The sequence below is a fragment of the Dipteris shenzhenensis genome, chromosome 23 (assembly GCF_047967505.1).
Source record: "Dipteris shenzhenensis isolate YYH24624 ecotype China chromosome 23, Dip_SZ_1.0, whole genome shotgun sequence".
Classification (NCBI taxonomy): domain Eukaryota; kingdom Viridiplantae; phylum Streptophyta; class Polypodiopsida; order Gleicheniales; family Dipteridaceae; genus Dipteris; species Dipteris shenzhenensis.
In genome coordinates this window covers 42,153,313-42,173,324 of record NC_141618.1, presented here as the reverse complement: position 1 = coordinate 42,173,324, position 20,012 = coordinate 42,153,313, and the positions used below count along the sequence as shown (strand labels likewise).

Below are 20,012 nucleotides of genomic sequence, written 5' to 3'. Positions count from 1 at the left end.
TAAGCACTTCCTTGTGGCATTGAAAGCTTGGAAGCCTCACTTCTATTATTAAAGTCTTATTGGGGTTTTTTTGGGGGTTCATTTGGTTGATGCTCAAGCCAATCATAAGTAGCGACAAGTTATCTATCCAACTCGTTGATAGTCTTCTTTCATTAATTCCAATGAGTCTTAGATTTGACACTATTGCATATGAAGAAACGAGAAAAAATTTGGAATATTCTTTTTTTGGGTAAAAACTGAGAATTTTTAATAAGTTTTCAAAAAAGTACTGCATGGTATAACCATGTAAAAAATAACATACAAAAAGAGGTCCAAATTTTGAACAATTTTTTAATATAAAATTTTAAAAGTGCATAATTTGGAACATTCTTCAAAGCATTAAAATATACACACATGACTTTTTTGATAATCATAGCACTTGAATCTTTTAGCAATTTTCTAGCATACTGTAGCTTAAAATGTTATGTATGTGATTTTGTTACTTTAACAAAATCACAAGCATTTAATATAATTAATAGGTATTCTCTCAAGATATAAAAAGTAATTATAAATTTAAAATATGGAAGCATGAATAGTCCTATTGTAAAATTGTAAGAATTTTGACTCAAAGCTTCAACATGTCAAATTCGGTTTTTTTTAAAACTGATCTTGTTTGGACTTGAAAGACCTTCCCTTCGCTCTTTATCTTCCCATCAAAGATTGGTTTTGAAACCCCGATTTTGATTGAGGAGATGAAAGAAAAGGCTAGGCCTTACATCCCCTAACCAAGACCGGTTTTAAAATCGATCTGGGTGAAATAAAACTTGCATTGGGGCTTTAGCCTTCATCCCCAAAGGCTAGTCCTTACATCCCTTAACCAAGACCGGTTTTAAAACCGATCTCGGTGAAATTGAACTTGCATTGGTGAACTTGCATTGGGGGCTGAAATTCATCTCCTAATCCAAGATCAATTTTTAAACCGGTCTTGGATTAGGGTATGAATGTAAAAGCCTTTGTCGTTCATCACCTCAACAAAGATCAGTTTTGAAACCGATCTTGGTTGAAGGGGATGACAACGAAAGGCTTTTACCTTCATCCCCCAATGCAAGTTCAATTTCACCCAGATCGGTTTTAAAACCCAATCTTGGATTCAAAACCGATCTTGGATTGTGGGATGAAGGTTAAAGCCTTTAGCTTTCATCCCCTCACCCAAGATCGGTTAAAACTGATCTTGGTTGGAGGAATGAAGGGAAAAAGATAGGCTCTTTATTCCCTAACCAATATCTTATTGAGACATGCAAGGCCTAACATTTGCCCTTCATCCCCCAAGCATGGTTGGTTTTGAAACCAATATTGTTTGGACTTGAAAGACCTTGCCTTTGCCCTTTCTCTTCTCATCAAAGATCGGTTTTGAAACTAGAGACGAAGGAAAAAGGCTAGGCCTTCCATCCCCTAACCAAGATCATTTTTAAAATCAATCTAGTTTGTTGAGGTAATGAAGGCCAAACGCATTTACATTCATCCCCCAATCCATGATTGGGTTTAAATTCAATGTAAAATCAATCTTGGATTTGGGGATGAAGTTAAAAGTCTTTTGCCTTCATCCCCTCAACCAATCTTGGATTAGGAAATGAAGGTGATTGCCCAATCCAAGTTTAATTTCATCTAGATCGGTTTTAAAATCGGTCTTGATTGAGGGATGAAAGGCCTAGCATTTTTCCTTCATTACCCCAATCAACATTGGTTTCAAAACCGATCTTCAATTGGAGGATAAAGAGAAAAGGCAAGGCTTCCAGGTCCCAACAAGCTCAGTTTTAAAACAAATCATGGTTAGGGGATGAAGGGAAAATGGTTTTCATGTCCCAATAAGATATTGGTTGGGAGAGAAAGAGCCTAACCTTTGGTATTCATCCCTCCAATCAAGATCGATTTCAAAACCGATCTTAGTTATTAAAAAATGCAAAGTAAATCAAAGATTTCTGCCACGACCTCCCGCGGCAACAAATCTCATCCCAAAACCTCGAGCTCACCTGAATCATTGTGTTGTGAAATAGGACATGGCAAGTAAGAGTACCAAAATGTCAACCAAGAAGTAAAAAGGAAAGTGGTAAGCCTTTCAAGAACTTCCACACATTGTTTGTTAAAAGAAATGATTCTTTGGTCTTTGAAGATGTCGAGCGTGTAACATGAGTAAATAAGGGTTAGTGGGTCAAGAAGGTGATGAGGCCATCTTCATCCAAGTTGGCGTAAAAGTCTACTAGCTGTCACTTACATATTATGTTGAATCAAAACATAAGAAGGGAAAGAAGGACTCGATTGAAAAAATGGGTTGGAATATTGTGATTGATGAAAACACAACTCTTGACATGATTATTGATGCAATCAACACAATCGCTCAAACCATTAGAATGCCAAGAAAAACAGGTGAGGGTAATGTAACACTAGTAAATACTAGGGAGTACATGAATGAGCCTTGATGACTATCACTGAAGCAGAGCCATTGAGGATAGTGCCATTAGAGGAGGACATTATTGGTTGGAAGGAGAAAGGAGAGAAGGGAGACTTTTTAATAGTACTATCCTTTTGGGTCAGAGGGGTTCTTGATCCCTGTTATGAATTGTATACAAGCACCAATCGATTATGTGTATAGGCCCCTCACGAAACAACATGTTTGCAATTTACTCAAAGAATTCTGCATGAATCTAAAGGACTGCTCCACTATAGCAGATGTGATGCCATATGATCCAAACACCAATTTTCCACTCACCAACGTGTCATCTAAAGACATATACACAAACTCTTATCGGGTGCTATTAGGGAAACAATCAATTGAAGCAGCTAAAATTTTGCAATTGACTAATTTCCCAGTGATAAAACAAATCCAAGGTGTTTATGCAAGAAGAACCACAAGAATAGTATCGAATTGTCCAAAGAAAATGTGTCAGGTAATTTCACAAAAAACACTATAGTAGAGAATTTGGGGATTCCCAAAAGGTAAATATTTGGTCACATGGTCAAATCTCAAGCCCTTACTTGAAACTATACTCTCCCTACAAATATCAAGGTACATGCTCTCATTACAAAGTTTTTGATGGTCAAATATCGGTGCTATTCAAAAACTAACCACCAAAAAATACATAATACATAATAGAGGATTCTCCAGACGAGCTCATTAATTGTCCCTTGACAACATTGATGACATGGAAGTTGCCATTGCAAATTATTGTGGTTTCAACTATGGTAACATGAGGCTTTAAGCTCTCATCCAGTTATCTTCTCTTCCCAATTAGAAATAGATTTTGACACACTCTTATTTTGTAATGATTTCGTGAAAAATACACCGACAAAGTAATGATTCGTAACCAAGGAAAAATCTTTTTTCACTATTCCCTATGACCTTGAACATGCATGGGAAGATGGGACCGCATTGGCTAAATCTAAACCAAATCATTTTTGAAAGTATTGAAAACTGAAAAAAAAACATTTACTTAGGGAAAATGGGATCCCATGGTGATTCAAAGTCTTCCCTCCATCATTCTTTTTATCCTTGCAAAACCATGGGCCAAATGAATATGGAGAAACGGTCTTAAAATTGCCAAAAAATGTATTTTAATGATATTGAAGGTTGAAATGGATCCTTAAGGGATATGACCTTGCACAAATCTCCATCATAAAATCTGGATTTGAGTTTGTGCTTCATCTTTTCACATATATCAAAAATTAGCATTGAGTAGGTTGTTGAGGTCTACTCTCAACTTTCACTTGAACAACTGGGTATGGTTTAGCCTCATATAGTTCTTGAGGTGTCCCATGATCATTTGAACTTCCAAATGTCTCCCGCCTTTAGTCACCACCATTGTGATAGACAAATTCCTTCTAGTGAGCCATTATTTCTTGGTTAACAATGCTAAAATTAAGGCATTGTGATGGTATACGCCGTGAAGAAGTTTTGCCACTATTTGTTGGCAAATAAATTTGTGTTCTTTGTATACCATCAGGCACGTCTTTATTTAGTGAACAAACCCTATATGACTGGACACATCATGTGGTGGATGCTTATACTATTAGAGTTTGATTTCACCATTATGGCTTACAAAGGAAGAACCCATTTTATAGCAGACCAAATGTCTAGGATTCCCAATGGAGAGCCATTGACTGGCATTGATTATGATATGCCTGATGCCCCATTATTACTTGTTGATTTAATACTAGAATGGGCTCAGAGGGTTGGCCACTTTTTGGCCAACACATTTTCACAAGACAAGCGCCTTTTAATCAAGACATGACCTAGAAAATTATTAATGACGCAATGCCATACCAATTATTCAAAAGTCATGCTATCGAGTCAATTATAGATCGTATCCAAGTTGTGCTGTCAAGCTGGTGGCCATCGTATGCCACCAAACCCCCAAGCCCTTGGATGGGGGTTGCCCTCCCACAAACCCCCTACTTCTTGGGGGGGCTACGCTCTATCCCACCTAAGTAAATGTCAATTCCACATAGGCCATCTCATAGCCATCTAGTCTATGGACTAAGACCCCTTCCAATGTCTAGACTGGGGACCCTCCCAATATCTAGTGCCCATCATGGGCTCTCCTCATATGGGACCCTTACAACATTAGGAACGTAATATTGGTGGGTAACTTAAAGGAGATGTGGACATTTGACCTAACTCTAACAACCCCCATCAATGTTGACCCAGAGGTGAACTACTTGTTTAGCCCAATGTTGAGTCAATAAGATGCCAAGCTGCACTCCCAATAGCCTTTGTGAAGATGTATGAACAATTGTCTTGCGTGGGACAACACGTTTCTTCCACAACTCCATCCTCGATGAGCTCTTGCACATAATGATACTAGATGTCGATGTGTTCTGTGCAGGCATCGAACACAAGGTTCTTTTAGTAATGGCCATGCAACTTTGATTGTTGCAATTCAAATTTGTTTCTTTACTAACTAAAACTCCCATGTCTCTCAAGATCCTCCTAAGCCAACTACTTCACAAGAAGCAAAGCATGCTGCCTTGTATTCAACTTTTGTGCAAGAGAATGTCACTATTGGCTATCCTTTGCTAATCCAAGAAACTCCTAATCCAAATGTGAAACAATATCTAGAACCAATTTCCTAGAATTTTGCCTCATGCATTCCATTTCTTCTAGACTCCTTTTCCTCAAGCATGTATTTAACCCAATCTGGATTGTGCCAACCGTCTATCCATAGCAAGACTGCCTTGTGATTTTATGCTTGAAATCTAGAGCCCTTGGGTTTGTTAGTTAAAACTACAGGCAGGACTATCAAACTAGTTGAGAAGACGCCAGCTTTAACTGAGAAAATATTTTGTGGAACACTTACCTTGCTCTTTCAGATATCCACCACTAGGAGCGATCATTGAACTAGTCTTGCTAGCAATGCTTTAAGAGAGGGAGCATGGGGGGGTGGGATCTACGAGGGGGGAAGCACATGTGTAGGAATAGAGAGGGGCCCACACACACAAATACACACTAGGGGAGGGGGGTATATAAGAGAGAGGGAAGACAGACACACTCCAACTACAAGAGGGGGTACGAAAAGGAGGGAAGGGGGGGGGGGGGAACACTACTAGGGGGCACATGCACAAATAGGGACATGCACATACTACTTGAGGGGAAGAGAGGTTTACTTTTGGGGGGCGGGATCTAGGAGGGAGGAAAGCACATGTATAGGCAAAGAGAGGAGTCTGCACACACAAATATAGGAGACAGTAAAGACCCACACAGGAAGTCCCACTATAGGAGAGGGAATAGAGGTCGTGCAAAAGAGGGGAGGGGAGCACACTCACACTATTGGAGGGAGGAGAGAGTTGGGTGGGTTCAAAGGTACCTTAAGGATGAGGGCGCTCCATGACATACACTATTTTTGGCCTGCCCTATGAGTAGCCTTAGCAATGGTTCCAATTTTGCAAAGCTAAAAATCTTGATTATATCTATTTGTTGGGGTGATAATTTCCTATTGGTTTCTAGCAACTTTGGCAGGCCGGAATTTGTTACAAAAGTCATCATTTATTTAATGACCTACATGTTCTTGAGTATGACACTGGACAAGATTCGCTCCTTCATTACCCTTCTATCATCCCGTTCATCCTCCCAAACTCTTTGTCATCTTCCACTCCCACCATAGCTCGTGCGTAGCTTCCTCTTGGCTTTTCCCTTGTCCACCAGTGTGGGCAGATGGGAGCACAGCCTAACTTAAAGAAACGAGAATCCTAAAGGAACTCACATTTTCTTGCTTGGAATCGAATGTACGACTCATAGAAGCCATCGTAATGATGAGAAGAAAAGCACATTGAACAATTTATCCCCTTTTTGAATGCTCTTCTGTGCGGTATTGGATTCTCGTTCTAGGTTTTGCGCTCAATGAATGTAAATATTGTAAATGTGCTCAATGAATTGCAAGAACTCAGTATTTGTGGCTTTGTTTTGATGAAATCTGATCAGTAGAGGCTCGTTTCACGAAGGAAAGCACGATTTACTCAAGGAAGGTATCTTGCTTTGTTATAGTCATTTCCGTCCCTCCCTCATCTCAGCTTTGCTTATGGAAAAAGAGTCATGTTTTGTGCGAGAGGAGGAGATGATGGAGGTTCATCGGTGGGATCAAAGGCAAGAGGAGCAACCTCAACTAGAGCGCAAATTGAGGCTTTCGAACCAGCTGTAGATCACGAAGACCATCGTGCTCTCCCAGTATGAATCTCAAAGTTGCCTGGCTGCTTACAGTCTCCCATCCCTCTTTGCCAGTGCCTCCTGAAGTAGCTTCGTCTCTTCCTCCATTGAAAGCATTCATACTAAGTAGTTTCCCATTCCTCTTTGTGAATGCCTCTTGAAGTTGCTTCATCTCTTCCTCAATCGACAACATTCAGTCTGTTAGAATTTTGATTTCTTTCAGCATCTTGAATATCTTATTAGAACCATTACATATAATGGGCAGGCCCATTGAATGTAATTCACCTTGTTTATTCTTATAATTGATTGTGAACACACACACACTCAACCCTTGGGGCAAGGGGATGAGCAACACATACAAAAACATGCATGCACGTTACCTTAGGGGGACGAGAGAGGGTTCAGTGGTTGTCATTTTTTTTGGGGTCGGGGGGGATGTAGGAGGGACGGAAGGGCAAGATTAGGAAGAGAGTGGGGAAGGGGGTGGGGAGAAGTGAACAAAATACATACACATGTGTGGACCTCTCTCTCTCTCTCTCTCTCTCTCTCTCTCTCTTCCTGTGTGTGTGTGTGGGTAGATGCCTTTGCTATAAAGGAAAGGGTTAGATCCCTTAACCCTAACCCTAAAAGGGTTTGTATATATTCTATTTTTGATCCCTGTAGACCTCGCCCGAAGGTAGTAAGTCATAGCCTCGGCGAAGAAGAGAAACAGGTAAGGAGCAAGGGGGCAGTCCTGACGCACTGATCTCTCCAAGCTAAAGCGCTCACCCATCCTGCCTCCAATGATGACCCTGCTAGAAGCTGTCCTGTACAAAGCTGAGATACCCTGAATCCAACCTACTGGGAAACCTAGCCGCTCCAGAGTCCCCTCCAAAAAGGACCAGTCCACTCGATCGTAGGCCTTCTCAAAGTCGAGAAGTAGAATGGCAAGGTGTGATCCGTTGTGCTGAGCCCACTCCGCCGCCTCTGAAAAGGTGAAGACATTATCCAGGATACTGCGATCCTGGACAAAGCCTGTCTGAGTGTCATGGATGAGGTCTGGGAGTAGAGGCCGAACTCTGGTGCTGATCATCTTGCTCTCATCTTGGCGAGGATTTTGTAGGCAGTGGTAAGGAGAGTGATCGGGCGCCACTGATGGATCTCCTGTCTATCTCCTCCCTTCGGGATGAGGCAAATCAGTCCCGAGGAAAGGCTCTCTGGCATCTGACCGCTGCTGAAAATCCTCTGCAGAGCTGCAAGGAGGGGCTGATGGATGTGGTCCCAGAAGGAGGTGAAGAATGCCCGGGAAAGCCCATCCTCACCTGGGCATTTATGTCCGTCGATGGCCATCAAGGCCTCCAACATCTCATCCATGGTGAACGGTGCCAACAACGTCGCCTGCATGCTAGGCTGGACTAGGGATGGAGTGTGCCTCCACACCTCCTCACGGGCACGTCGAGTACGAGGGGGCAAGCGGCTCCTGCTGGAAGAGGGTCCTGTAGAAGTCAGTGGCCAACCCCAAGACCTCCCCCGGATCCGTAACGATGTGACCATCCGCTGTCCTGAGACTCCGAAGCTGATCACCTCTGCAGCTCTCTGGCCATGCGTCCTGAAGAACTCCCTGCACATCCGGTCACCTTTCCGGGCCCAGAAGGAGAGAGAGGCGTGATAGGAAAACTCTAAGCGACGCTGGAGTGTCTCCTCCAGAAGGGCTCTGGCTCGAAGGGCCTAGATCCGAAGCTCCTCCGAGCCTGGGGAAGCCTGTTGGAGTCGCTGAATGGAGGCGAGGTCCCTCCGAAGAGCTCTCTCTTTGCCCCACCAATCCTGTCGAACCTGTAGGGCTGCAAGCTGGCAGATCTGGCTGGACTCCTGCAAAGCCTGCGCCACCTAGCCAACCAGATCCACGCACTCGCCCCAGTCTCTGTCCCAAAGACTGCAAATATTGCTGCGCACATCCTCCCTCGAGAAAATGGAGTCAGGAATCCGGCATGAGCGGGGGGGAAGGGACTGAGCTGCCGAATCTAATGATAAGAACACAGGCGCATGGTCGGACAGTGTTGTCCCTGGAACTATACCCGCCTGACCGCCTTTGCCGATGGCCCAATCACTAACATAAAATCTATCCAGCCTCTCCAGGAGTCTGCCTCCTTCCCTGCGGAAGCCCTATGAAAAGTCCAAGCTCCCGTGCCAGCGTCGGAAGGACGGGTCTCGCCAACTGTCCCTTCCTCCTGTCGCAAAGATAAAAGAGTCCCATGCTGACTGCTCTGCCTGAGACATACCTGTAAAATCCGGTCCTCTGCCCTGCTGGTCCTCCAAGGTCTCCAGATTGTTGAAGTCACCTCCAACAATCCAGGAATCCATGTCTGGGAGAATCCCTGTAACTGTCCTCCAGAAGGTGGCTCTACAACGGAGATCTGTGGGAGCATAAATGTTGAGGACTCCAACTCTGGATCCCTCCAGTTCCAGGCCTACCCAAAGGGCACGGCCTGGTATCAGCGTGCCATGACCGAAAACTCCCTAGGCTAGCTGCTCGCCCACGGAGGTACAAACACCACCACTCCTCCCCAGCGTTTGGCGGCGCAACGCCACCGCAGGCGCACGTCACCCTCGGACCACTGAGTCTCGAGAAGCTGCCCACCGGACGGGCCTATCCAGGAGCAAACCTGAGCATGTGTCTGCTCCCTGAGAGCCTCTCAGACCGAGTCGTCTGTCCAGGTCTCGGTGCCGTCGCTAAGGAACGTGAAAGCAAAGCTAGGGCCATCGTTGGGGGCCAAGGCGGCTATCTTCCCATCCGCCCCTTTGCGGAGCAGGAAGATACTGATGTCGAGGCAAGCAGGGAAAGTCCCGAGGTCAGCCACATCCAAGTAGTCCCAGGGGCCAGATCTGTAAAAGTCGCGGGGGAGCTCTCTCTCCTGAAGATGAGGCCCGTCGGAGTCTGCTACTGAGGGGCTAGCGGACAGAGAAGCCTGCTCCGGTGAAGGTGTAGACTCAGGGTGTCCTGCTAGCGGAGGGGGAGGGGGAGGAGGCTGGGGAATAGGCAACACAGACTCCTCAGGGGCGACTAGTGGAGGAGGAGGAGGAGGGGGAGCGGGGGCTGCCCTCGGCTGAGGAGCCGTCGGTGCAACTAGCTCTGCGGGAGAGCTAAAAGAGGCCGGGGGGGGAGGGATGGGGATGCATCTGGAACTGGGGCTGAGAAGGAGGGGGAGAAGACTGAGGAGGACGAGGAGGGGGCTGAAGCTACGGGTCGGGAGAAATGGGGTGCAGATGGGGGATGGCCTGGGGCTGAATGGGAAGAGGCTGGGGGGAGGAGGAGAGGGGGACCTGAGTCTGTGGAGGGCGGGCTACCATCGAAGAAGATGCTCTCCCAGGTCCCTGGGGCGGCTGCCCGTCAGGTCTCTGAGGTGCAGCTGCAGGTTGGGTAACCTCAGCCTCTTTGCCTTTATCAGAAATCTTCTTGTTCTTTCCTCTTTTCCTTCTAACCTCAGTCCATAACCTCAGTCCAGCCGCCAGCTAACTCTGGTCCGGGCTCCGGCTGCCTCTGCTCCTCCTGGCGTGGCTGCCCGGAGGGGGGGGGAGGGGGCGGAGAGGGGGGGGCGGGGGGGGTCGAGAAGAGCTGGCGAAGCGTGGACAAACAGCCGCCAGGTGCCCGAAGCCGTGACACCTCAAACACTGCCCTGGCTGTCCGGTGACTACCATGCTCTGGGTGATGCTGCCGGCATCTGTCACGATCTCGATCACTGTCGGGAGAGTCGCAGGATCCGCCACAGCCACACGGACTCGGGGGGCTCCTGCCGTAGTCACCGCATCGGCGAAAGTATCGTGCATAACCCAGCCAAAGTGGGAGCCCAGGTCCCTGACAATCGGCCGTAGCTCAGTAGCAAGACCTGGAAAAACTAGCGCCACTGGATGACGAGGTATACGGAACCGAGCATCAAAATCCGCTGCGCTAAATCCGCGGTACCACGGGACTATCATGACAATCTTTCCATCCACAGTCGTGGGGGAGCCAGCAATCAGGTTGCTCGCCGCTTTCGCATTGGAGAGTTTGAGCCAGAAGATGCCCCTTCCCATAAGGGCCACCTCCTCAATATGGCCGTCCTCTAGCATGAGGGTGGACTGGAGCCAGTCCCTGATGGCTGATCTGGAGGGGGAATGTCCAATGACTCTGCCATAAACAGAGGTAAGGGCAAAGTCATTGGCAACCTCCTGAACCCGAGATGATTGTTGCTCTGTCAGGATGACGCGGTAGGCATCTGGAGAGGGAGGGTCCGTCTGGGCCTCCGGTTCCGGGCAAGGGGCCGCCATACCGCCAAGACAAACTGCGAGGCTTCCGATGAGGAAAAGGCTGCCACCCAAAAAAGGGGGGGGGTAGATGCGGGAGGGTGGAGCCTGGGTGTGGCGGGAAGGATGGAGGGCGGGGGGCGAAGTAAGCGGGATGGGGGGGCAGGAAGCGGAGATGGCGCGGGGTGGAGGAGTGGGGGCGGGGATCGGGGGCGGTGGAGAGGAGGCGGGGGCGGGGGAGAGGCGGAGTGGGGCGAGAGGCGGACGGGGGGCGGGGGGAAGGGTTTTAAATAAATTAATTAAAAAAAAAAAAAAGGTGGAGCGAAGGGGCGGGGGGCGGAGAGCGGGAAGGGAGACGGGGGTGAAATGGAGGGGGGGCGGTGAGGCGAAAGGGGGCGAGGGCGGGGGGCGAGGGGTGGGTGGGCGGAGCGGGAGGCGGGGGGGGTGTGAGTGGAGCGGAAGCGGGGAGGGGTGGAGCGGAGGGGCAAGGGGGAGAGACGGAGCGGGGGGGGTGAGCGTGGCGAGGCGGGGAGGGTGAGGCGGGGTGAGGGGGTGAGGGGGGGTGAGGTGGGGTTGCGAGGAGGGTGAGCGGAGGTGCGAGGGGGGGTGAGGCGGAGGTGAGCGGGGATGGCGAGGGAGGGCGCAGCGGCAGCGGGTGAGGGGGAGGTGAAGCCGAGGCGAGGAGGAGGAGGGCTAGGGGAGGTAGAGGTACGGAGGGGGAGGGGGAAGCTCGCAGGAGCTTACGGGTTCTTATTCACTCAAGACATAGATTGAACATGGCCCCCTTTGCAAAGTTATGCATTTGACCTTAGCTTAATTGGGCTATCTCCACATTTTCACTAAAGAAATAGGTTGAATTTCTCCATTGAAGAATAAAGGCCTTTTCGATTAGGTTTAGCTTAGCTTTAGGTGATTTTCTTCAATGCTTTAGGTGATTTCCTCCATTGAAGAATAATTGCCTTTTCCATTAGGTTTAGCTTAGCTTTAGGTGAAGTTATATTTATTGAATAATGTGTCGAGATTAAGGACCTTTGGCAATGAACTAAGGGGGGTTTCACGTGCAGGCGGATGCTCGCATAGATATTCTCCTTCATCCAATCAATTTTTGAGCTGCTGTCAAAAGGTTTCACATGTGGGCGGATGCTAGTTTGCAAAAGTTAGTTGGTAGCCTAGTCACGCCCGAGCGTGAACTTAAACTCGGGCACGCTCGAGCACAAACTTAAACTTGGGCGGCCTCACTATGGACCCAAGATCGCGTCCGATAATAATAAACAACCAGTCAACAACAATCGGCGAGATTTGAACAAGATGATGTCAACGGCATCCTTGGTGACATGAATGTGTCACATTTATTATATATTCAAAACTTGTCCGCCTATTGTGAAAAGGTCGATGGACAGACGCCTTCCAATTCCTCAAAACATTGTGAACATCAAATTTTCAGACCTCGGACGGGTATGAAACTCCCCTAAGCCTACTTAGACTCTTTACAAAAACAAATGCCATAGGTTGCCTAGGTTCTTCAACCAACCGGTTTGGTAGAAGCTAAACACTTACTATGTAGATCCCTTATCAGGTCCTTTAGACACCGCCCAAGTCTCGCCTGCCAAGCCTCGTTATAGGGGCGTGGAGCCACATTGAAAAACCTTATTGGATCCAAAAAAGAGGAGGGTAGCCAAGGCCCCCGACCCAAGAGCATGGGCGGGGTTTTCTAGATTGCATTGTACTATAACTTGCCACATACTCCTCGCCCTTCACGGCGGTGTGTAATGATCCTTGCCCGCCATGGAGGAAAAACTAGAGGCTTGGGCGGGCGGGGGCTTGGTTTGTAAAGGCTCTCAACCCGGTGTCAAATCATGGCATGTGTTTTGGGTCGCTAAAAACTTGAAGAAAAGTCGATAAGAGGGCTGGAAATGCTGGCATTGGGCAGCCCTTTGTCCACCCAACAAGTGTTGGAAATGTTGGCAACCCTTTGCCCACCCAACAACACTTATAATATTGCAGTCGCATGAAGGCTTGCCTTTCTCGAGAGGCTCATTTAATGAGGCTCAAGGCAAGTTTTGCATGCTGTCACAACGGCTATCGATTGTTTGGGCCAATGTAGAATCCTGAGATTTCAGGATGCTGGCCCCGTCCACGGGTGCCGTGAGACTTGGCTGCTAGTGGGACTATCCCACCCGCTGCCGCACTAGCATACGCGAGGAAGCCCTCTAATTCTTTCCTGATGAAATGCAACCAGCATTGATCAAGAACAATCTGTCACGCTGGCAATCTTTTGTAGATTGGTGAGCCGAGCTTTCAAGAGCGTGAGTCTGCTTCCATCAGACCTTGTATCGTGTCCAGGATGAGATGATGAATTTGCATCATAGTTTTATGACTCAGCTAATCATGGGTTATCATTACAGAAATCTCACGATTGTCTTACCTGTACCTTGCATCATATTTTTCTGACTCAGATGATCATGGGTTATTACCACGATGATGAGCTTACATCATAGTTTACAGAAATTCCACGAATTTCTTACCAGAACCTCAGTTTCCATTGCTGATTTATTGAATCTCGTAAATTTGCCCACATTGAAAGAACCAAGAGCACTCCGCTATCGTCTTCTAACAGCACGCAACTGTCTTTATTGTGAAGCAGAGCAGGGAGCTGTGCCCGGAACTTTAGTCAGGTATGTGGAAAGGCTGCAACTTACATAAGCTTGTTGGTGATAGTGTAAACTTATCTAGATAAGCCAATTCATATTATGAGCTCAAAAAAGTCCTCCCGTGTTGTCTTTCTCGTAGAGGTACCATAAATCTGCTCTCTGGTGCTGGAGATTTAAGCAAACTGCACAATGGAGAGCAGGTGGATGAAGCTCTGCAGGCAGTGGAGAAGGTTGATGATCAAGAGGTCCCTATTACAACAGACATCGTTTACTGTCTTCTTCAAGGATGCACAAAAAAGAAGGATCTGGCAGCCGCCAGAAGACTGCGCTCCTTTATGGTCAAAAGGGGATTGGATAAGATTGCCATTTTTGGGGATCACCTTATTCGCCTTTTTGCCTCTTGCGGAAGTTTGCTGGAAGCAAACGATATATTTCGGATGGTTTCAAAGCCAAGTGTTTATACATGGAATGCCATTATTGCAGCACATGTCAACTTAGAACGAGAGTGGGCTCTTTAACTGTATCATAGAATGCAACAATCTGGCATTAAACCAAGCAAGGTCACTTTTTTAGTTATCCTGAAAGCATGTAACAGCGTAGAAGCCTCAGGACAGGGCAGAGAGATACATAAAGACATTCTCAGGTGCGGTCTTCAGTCAGATAGGGCCATTTGCAACACCCTTATTGACATGTATGCCAAATGTGGGAACCTTAAAGAGGCTCATAAACTGTTCAATGAATTGCAGAGTCGAGATGTTGTGTCATATGGTGCCATAATAACAGGGTATGCTCAGCATGGAGATGGTCATACTGCTCTAAAACTCTTTGAGAGAATGCAACAGGAGGGAATAAAACCTAATAAAGTTATTTTTTTGTGCCTTATGAAAGCTTGTGGCAAAACAAGAGCGGTAGAACAGGGCAGGGTGATACATTGTGAAGTCGTTAAGAATGGACTTATATCTGATGTGGTTGTTGGAAGCACACTCATTGACATGTATGTCAAATGCCATTGTATTAATAAGGCACGGGAGATATTTGACAATTTGCTGAATAGAAATGTTGTGTTGGGAGCACCCTTATTGATATGTATGCAAAATGCAGGAGTTTAGAGGGGGCCTGTAAAGTTTTCAACAGCTTGCCAAAGCGAGATCATGGGGTGCACTGATTGCAGGGTATGTCCTCCATGGGAACTACAGTCTCGCTTGGCAGTGTGTCAAGGAAATGCAAGTAGGAGGCTTGAAGCCAACTGAAGTAATATTTACTAGCATTCTTGCTGGATGCAGTTAGGCTGGTATGGTAGATGAGGGCCATCAGTATTTTGAAGCCATGATGATAGATTTTTGTATCACACCAAGTGGAGAGCACTACAATTGTATGGTGGACTTGCTTAGCCGTGCAGGACATTTACATGAGGCTCATAAGTTACTCCAAAGTATGCCAATTCAGCCAGATATTGTTGCATGGAGGTCTCTTCTCACTGGCTGCAAATTTTATGGGAACCTGGAGTTAGGGAAGCGATGTTTTGACGAAGTAGTCCGATTGGATCCCAATGGTGCCTCTGGGTATGTACTAATGTCGAACATTTATGCTGATGCCCACTTATGGGACAATGTGGGGAACTTACAAGACCTGAAAAAATATACAGCTTCTCCAAAAAAGCCTGGAAGGGCATGCATTGAGATAATAAATAGGATGCATGAGTTTACTGTAGGGAATCAAAGCCATGAACAGAGTGAGGAAACCGATATAAAAGTAAAGCGATTGGGTAAAGTCATGAAGGATGAAGGGTATGTACCGGAAGTCAATGTCGTGTTGGAGAAAATGTCAAATGAGAATAAGGAAGATGTTTTTTTCTGGGAACACCAAGGAAAGGATGTCCACGACTCTCAGTTGTGTCAATATGGCTGTAAGTGCCTATGTCCAAACTGCTGAGGATCATGTATCTAGCAACGGCCATAATATCTGTGAGACTATGTCCGAGATGCCTAGACAAGAACCTAATGTAACAAATGGATACCATGTTAATCATTATAAGAACAATGTGAAGATAGCTTTAATATAGTCGTGAGTGGTTTGCTAAACTGAAATTTTGCTTGTTTCAAGGTGGCTTTGTTTGATTGTGTTTTATTTATGGAAGAAGTGGCAATGAAAGGAATAACATCATTATTAAAATTGACATTGAGATCCTTATGTACTCATTTGTGCCCATCTTACTTGTGTGTTTGTTCAAAGTTAAGCTGCTCCTGCAAGAAGAATAGAGAGATTCTATCCCAACAATGAGTTGAGGAGGTACCGCTTCTGTAATGCATCAATCTGTAGACTAACTAATATGTTTCACTTAGGTATTCTGGGGATCTGGTAGGAAGGTCCACCATGTGTAAAAAATGTTGTGAAAATGCACTCTTTGAAAAGCCTTATCGGCACTCCAAAATACCCTTGAGGGTTAAGTGGACTGGGTGGTGCCAGCAGTAACCATGGGGGATTGCAAGAACGATTGAGTATATTGTTACTGGCAGCATGTCCCAACTCAGCACTACTTAAACTATAGGATGGTGCAAGGCTAGATCAAATAGGGAAGAAGTCAGTCTGATCATGTGGAAGTCTAATCAGTCTAATCATGTCGAAGTCTAATCTGTCTTTTGATATGCATATAGAATACTTGCAGTGTGAAATACATGTTTGAAGTCTGCACTTGGTTGGTGTTGGTTGCACGCTTTCCATGTTCTCACTTTTGCTATGGGTTTCAAAAATAAAGGAAGCCTACTACCCATGCGGTGTTAAAGCATGGGTTTTTCATCCTCCATGTACACACTTGTATATTTTGTATACATGGTCTTTGCAAGTTGTGGTGTTCACTTTCTTGAGATAAATGCATAATCTAATTTTGCCATTTCTTTTTTAGCACTATGACAATGGGGAACACCCAATCTATATGTTCAATCTCGTAAATGAACCCTACAGACTATTTGCTTCTATATCTCTTCTCGGACAATCATTGCATACTTTGGGTTCATCGATAGGGTTGCTACCGCACCAATCTGATATCATCCATCATAGGGATGGTATTGAATAAATATGGAGAGTGTAAAGGAGAAGAGGGGAGATGAGGAGAGAGGGAACAGCTAGACAACACACCACAAATGACTAACTGTACACTAGTATTAGTTGAAAATGATAAATATATACAAACCCCTTTAGGGTTAGGGTTAGGGTTTTCAACTCTTTACTTTTTAGCACTCTTTTGGGTTAGTGTTGACCCATCAATATACTCCCATTTGTCTTGAAATACAAGAATGGTCTCCATTTGGTATTTCTATGTGCCATAGTTGGAATTGTCTAACTTAGCAGATGCCTCCAAATTGAGCTTGCTAGCAATAGACATGATACAAGATGGTACCCAAAGTGCTTGGAAAAAGTGTTGTTTGAATCAACTGCAAAATACTATCTGTATTTAGTGCAATCCGAACTATCGATGAAGATAGAACTAAATTATATTCCAATCTATTACAAGGCTTGTGTGGCAAATGATGCTTAGAATGGGCAAGAGGCTTTACAAGGCTCAAAATGATGTGCACAATGCCAGAATAATAGCCTATAAGGCTTTGCAATGGTGGCATGTGAGTGTAAAATCAAATGATGTGCAATCTACCCACTGATCAATTAGCCAATGCCTCTAAACACTATATAATCTGCTCAATAACCTGAAGGTGGTCGGGTTTGAGAAAATGTGACGATGTGAAACTGCAAGTGAGTGTAGGGACTGACTCCGAGTAGGAACTATTTGGGAAGTTTTTGGCATGGCTTCAATTGGCTGCTTTGGGATTCTCTCCTCTAAGGATGATCTAATCTACTCTGATGTAGAGACCAACCGTCGAGCGATGAAAAGTAGCAAATAATTCCTTTTCCTGTTCATTTTAGGTGATGGGTCAGATGCGTCAATGTAGAGGCCTATGTTGATGAAAGAAGTGGATTTGATGCAGAGGCTAGAAAGTGTGTGATACACGCATTGAAATGTGTGTGTGATGTGACGAGCACATAGAGCATGAAAAATCAAGTGTTTTTTCTTTTAGGAGTACCCTCAAATTCTTCCTAGATCTAGAGATATGGCATGATCTAGGTGGAGGGGCAAAAAATGATAAAATGATGATGTGGCAATCGAGCTTTTTTCCTTTTGGAGCACCCTCAAATTCTTCCTAGACCAAGAGATATCGCTTGATCTACGTGGAGGGGAAAAAAAGGATGAAATGATGATGTGGCAAGTAGATTCACATGTAGAACTATGTCTGGCAACGGGTGTGCCTCTGGAGCACTATGTGATGAGGTGGCACATGTGTGCACATGCAGCATGTAGAGTGTGCTTGTAGAGGATGATTGTGCCTAGTAGGAGGCTATGCCACATGGCAATGCTGAGGTGGTAATGCTGATGATTAGACTAGTGATGTGGTAGAGTGGCACGGTTGATGACATGTCAATTGACTTGGACTACTGACATGGCACTTGTCTTAGATGTTGCTGTAGATGGTTGTAGTCGTTAGTGTAGGCTGTGGGAGCGTGGTCTCATTGCTTGCTACGTTGCAAGGCTAGAGTACCTTTCGCTTGATGGCCCTACTTGTTTGCTTGAGAGGGTTGTAAGCCATTGGAGTTGCTCATTTATACTTGTTAGAGTCAGTTAGTTTCTTGGAGTCGTTGATGGCAGCTAGCTGTGGATGGAGAGCTTGTAGGTGTAGCACTTGTTGGCTACAATTGTAGAAAGCCTTGTTGAAGCTTTGTCGAGTCGATAGGCCTTAGTTGTGAGCCGTCGATGGAGGATGCATAGTTTGTGAGATTGTTGTAGAGCTTAGGAGTAGTTCTTGAGTCAATAGTCGAGGTCGAGGCTTGTAGATGCAGCTTGTAGATGGTCGGCTTATAGATAGTCCTTTCTCTCAAAACTGAACTCTCATGTTTGAGCAGAGACTCTCTCTCTCTCTCTCTCTCTCTCTCTCTCTCTCTCTCTCTCAATCAAACTAGACTTCTTTCTCAATCAATTCTCAAAAAAAATCTCTCATAGATCTCTCAATACAGTCTCTCATGAAGACTTAAAAAACTCTCTCTCACACACCTCAAACAGATCTATATCGCTCTTTGTCACACAAGAACAATCAAAATGAATGGACGAAAACCTATGAACAGAAATTCTCTCAAATGAATGGACAAAAATTTCTCAAATGAATGGGTGGAAATTTTGTTTCATCAATAGAATGAAAGAACTCTCTATCTTTCAATCTCGCATGCTCTCATACGAATTGCAATGCCTCAACAGAAGGCAAGGGAGCTTTGATACCATGAACAAATATGGAGAGAGGAGAGGAGAAGAGTGGAGATGAGGAGAGAGGACACGGCTAGAGAGCACATCACAAATGACTAACTGTACACTAGTATTAGTTAAAAATGATGAATATATACGAATCCCTTTAGGGGTAGGGGTAGGGTTAGGGTTTCCAACCCTTTCCTTTTTAGCACTCTTTTGGGTTAATGCTATGCACATATTGAACATGATGTTGTGATGAATCCTCAACAGGTATGCTGTACAACTTTTGGTGGCACTTCCTTCATATCCGTATATTTCTAGGAAAACCAATCTTCAAACTCATGTAGCAAAGCAAGGCCTATTCTTGATTAGGTGTTAGATCATCGACTATGTAGACTGGTTTGGGATCTTCACCTTCATTGGAAAGGTTCATTTCCTTAACCTTAGCGAGATCGTCAACCATATTGGTCTCCTTGCTTGGCTGACCATTTAGCCTGCTCCAGGAGTATCTTGCGATCCTATACCATGTAATCCTTGAAATGCTTAGGGACTTGTTGCATATCAATTTCTTCCTCCTCCTTGTCCTTTATGTCTTTTGGGGCAAGTTGCCTGTCCTTGCAAGAAGCCTTAGTATCCTTGTTTCTCGAGACCTTGTTTTTTCGGAATGGTTTCTCTTCTGCAGGGGGCTTAACTTTGGCAAGAGGAGCTTCCTCTACTTTAAGAGATCCAAGGGGGGCCTTAATTCTATCCAATCTAGCTCCCCAATTGGATGAGAACTCATGGTGTGCTATAATAACACCCACATATCTCAATGATTGAAGATCTATCTTCACCTTTCCTATGCCTTTTTCATTTGCTAGCCCCTCGCTAGCGCCCTCAAAACATTTATCATATTTAGGGAAACTACAATTCCCATCCCCTTGGGATCATAAGCCACCATTTTGGTTCCAATATTCTCAATCGCATCTATGGTCGCTAAGACATGCATCCAATTTTGAGAGAATTTGATTTTTGGCATTGGAGCATACCAATGCTCATCCCAGTCCTCTCCCATGTCCTTCTCGTTATAGGCTTGGAACACATTAATGGGCATAATTCTTTGAGTAGTGTTTAACTCGGTTGCAAATAGATTGCCGGTCAT

At 45.3% G+C, this 20,012-nt stretch overlaps 2 protein-coding genes across 2 annotated transcripts in view; both read left to right on the top strand.

Annotated features, from left to right (window-relative positions):
- Positions 1-13,040: 13,040 nt before the first annotated feature.
- Positions 13,041-14,751, top strand: LOC147887397 (pentatricopeptide repeat-containing protein At1g71460, chloroplastic-like). The gene is made up of 3 exons (XM_087394901.1): positions 13,041-13,608; positions 13,724-14,647; positions 14,733-14,751. Exons 1-2 carry the CDS (start codon positions 13,412-13,414, stop codon positions 14,100-14,102), a joined length of 576 nt encoding a protein of 191 aa, XP_087251027.1. The 5' UTR covers positions 13,041-13,411; the 3' UTR covers positions 14,103-14,647; positions 14,733-14,751.
- Positions 14,274-20,012, top strand: part of LOC147887396 (pentatricopeptide repeat-containing protein At3g57430, chloroplastic-like) — a 29,117-nt gene continuing 23,378 nt past the window's right edge. The window contains exons 1-3 of the mRNA XM_087394303.1: positions 14,274-14,670; positions 14,756-14,835; positions 15,031-15,371. Coding sequence (XP_087250429.1) covers positions 14,274-14,670; positions 14,756-14,835; positions 15,031-15,371 — 818 coding nt within the window. The remainder of the gene's footprint in view (positions 14,671-14,755; positions 14,836-15,030; positions 15,372-20,012) is intronic.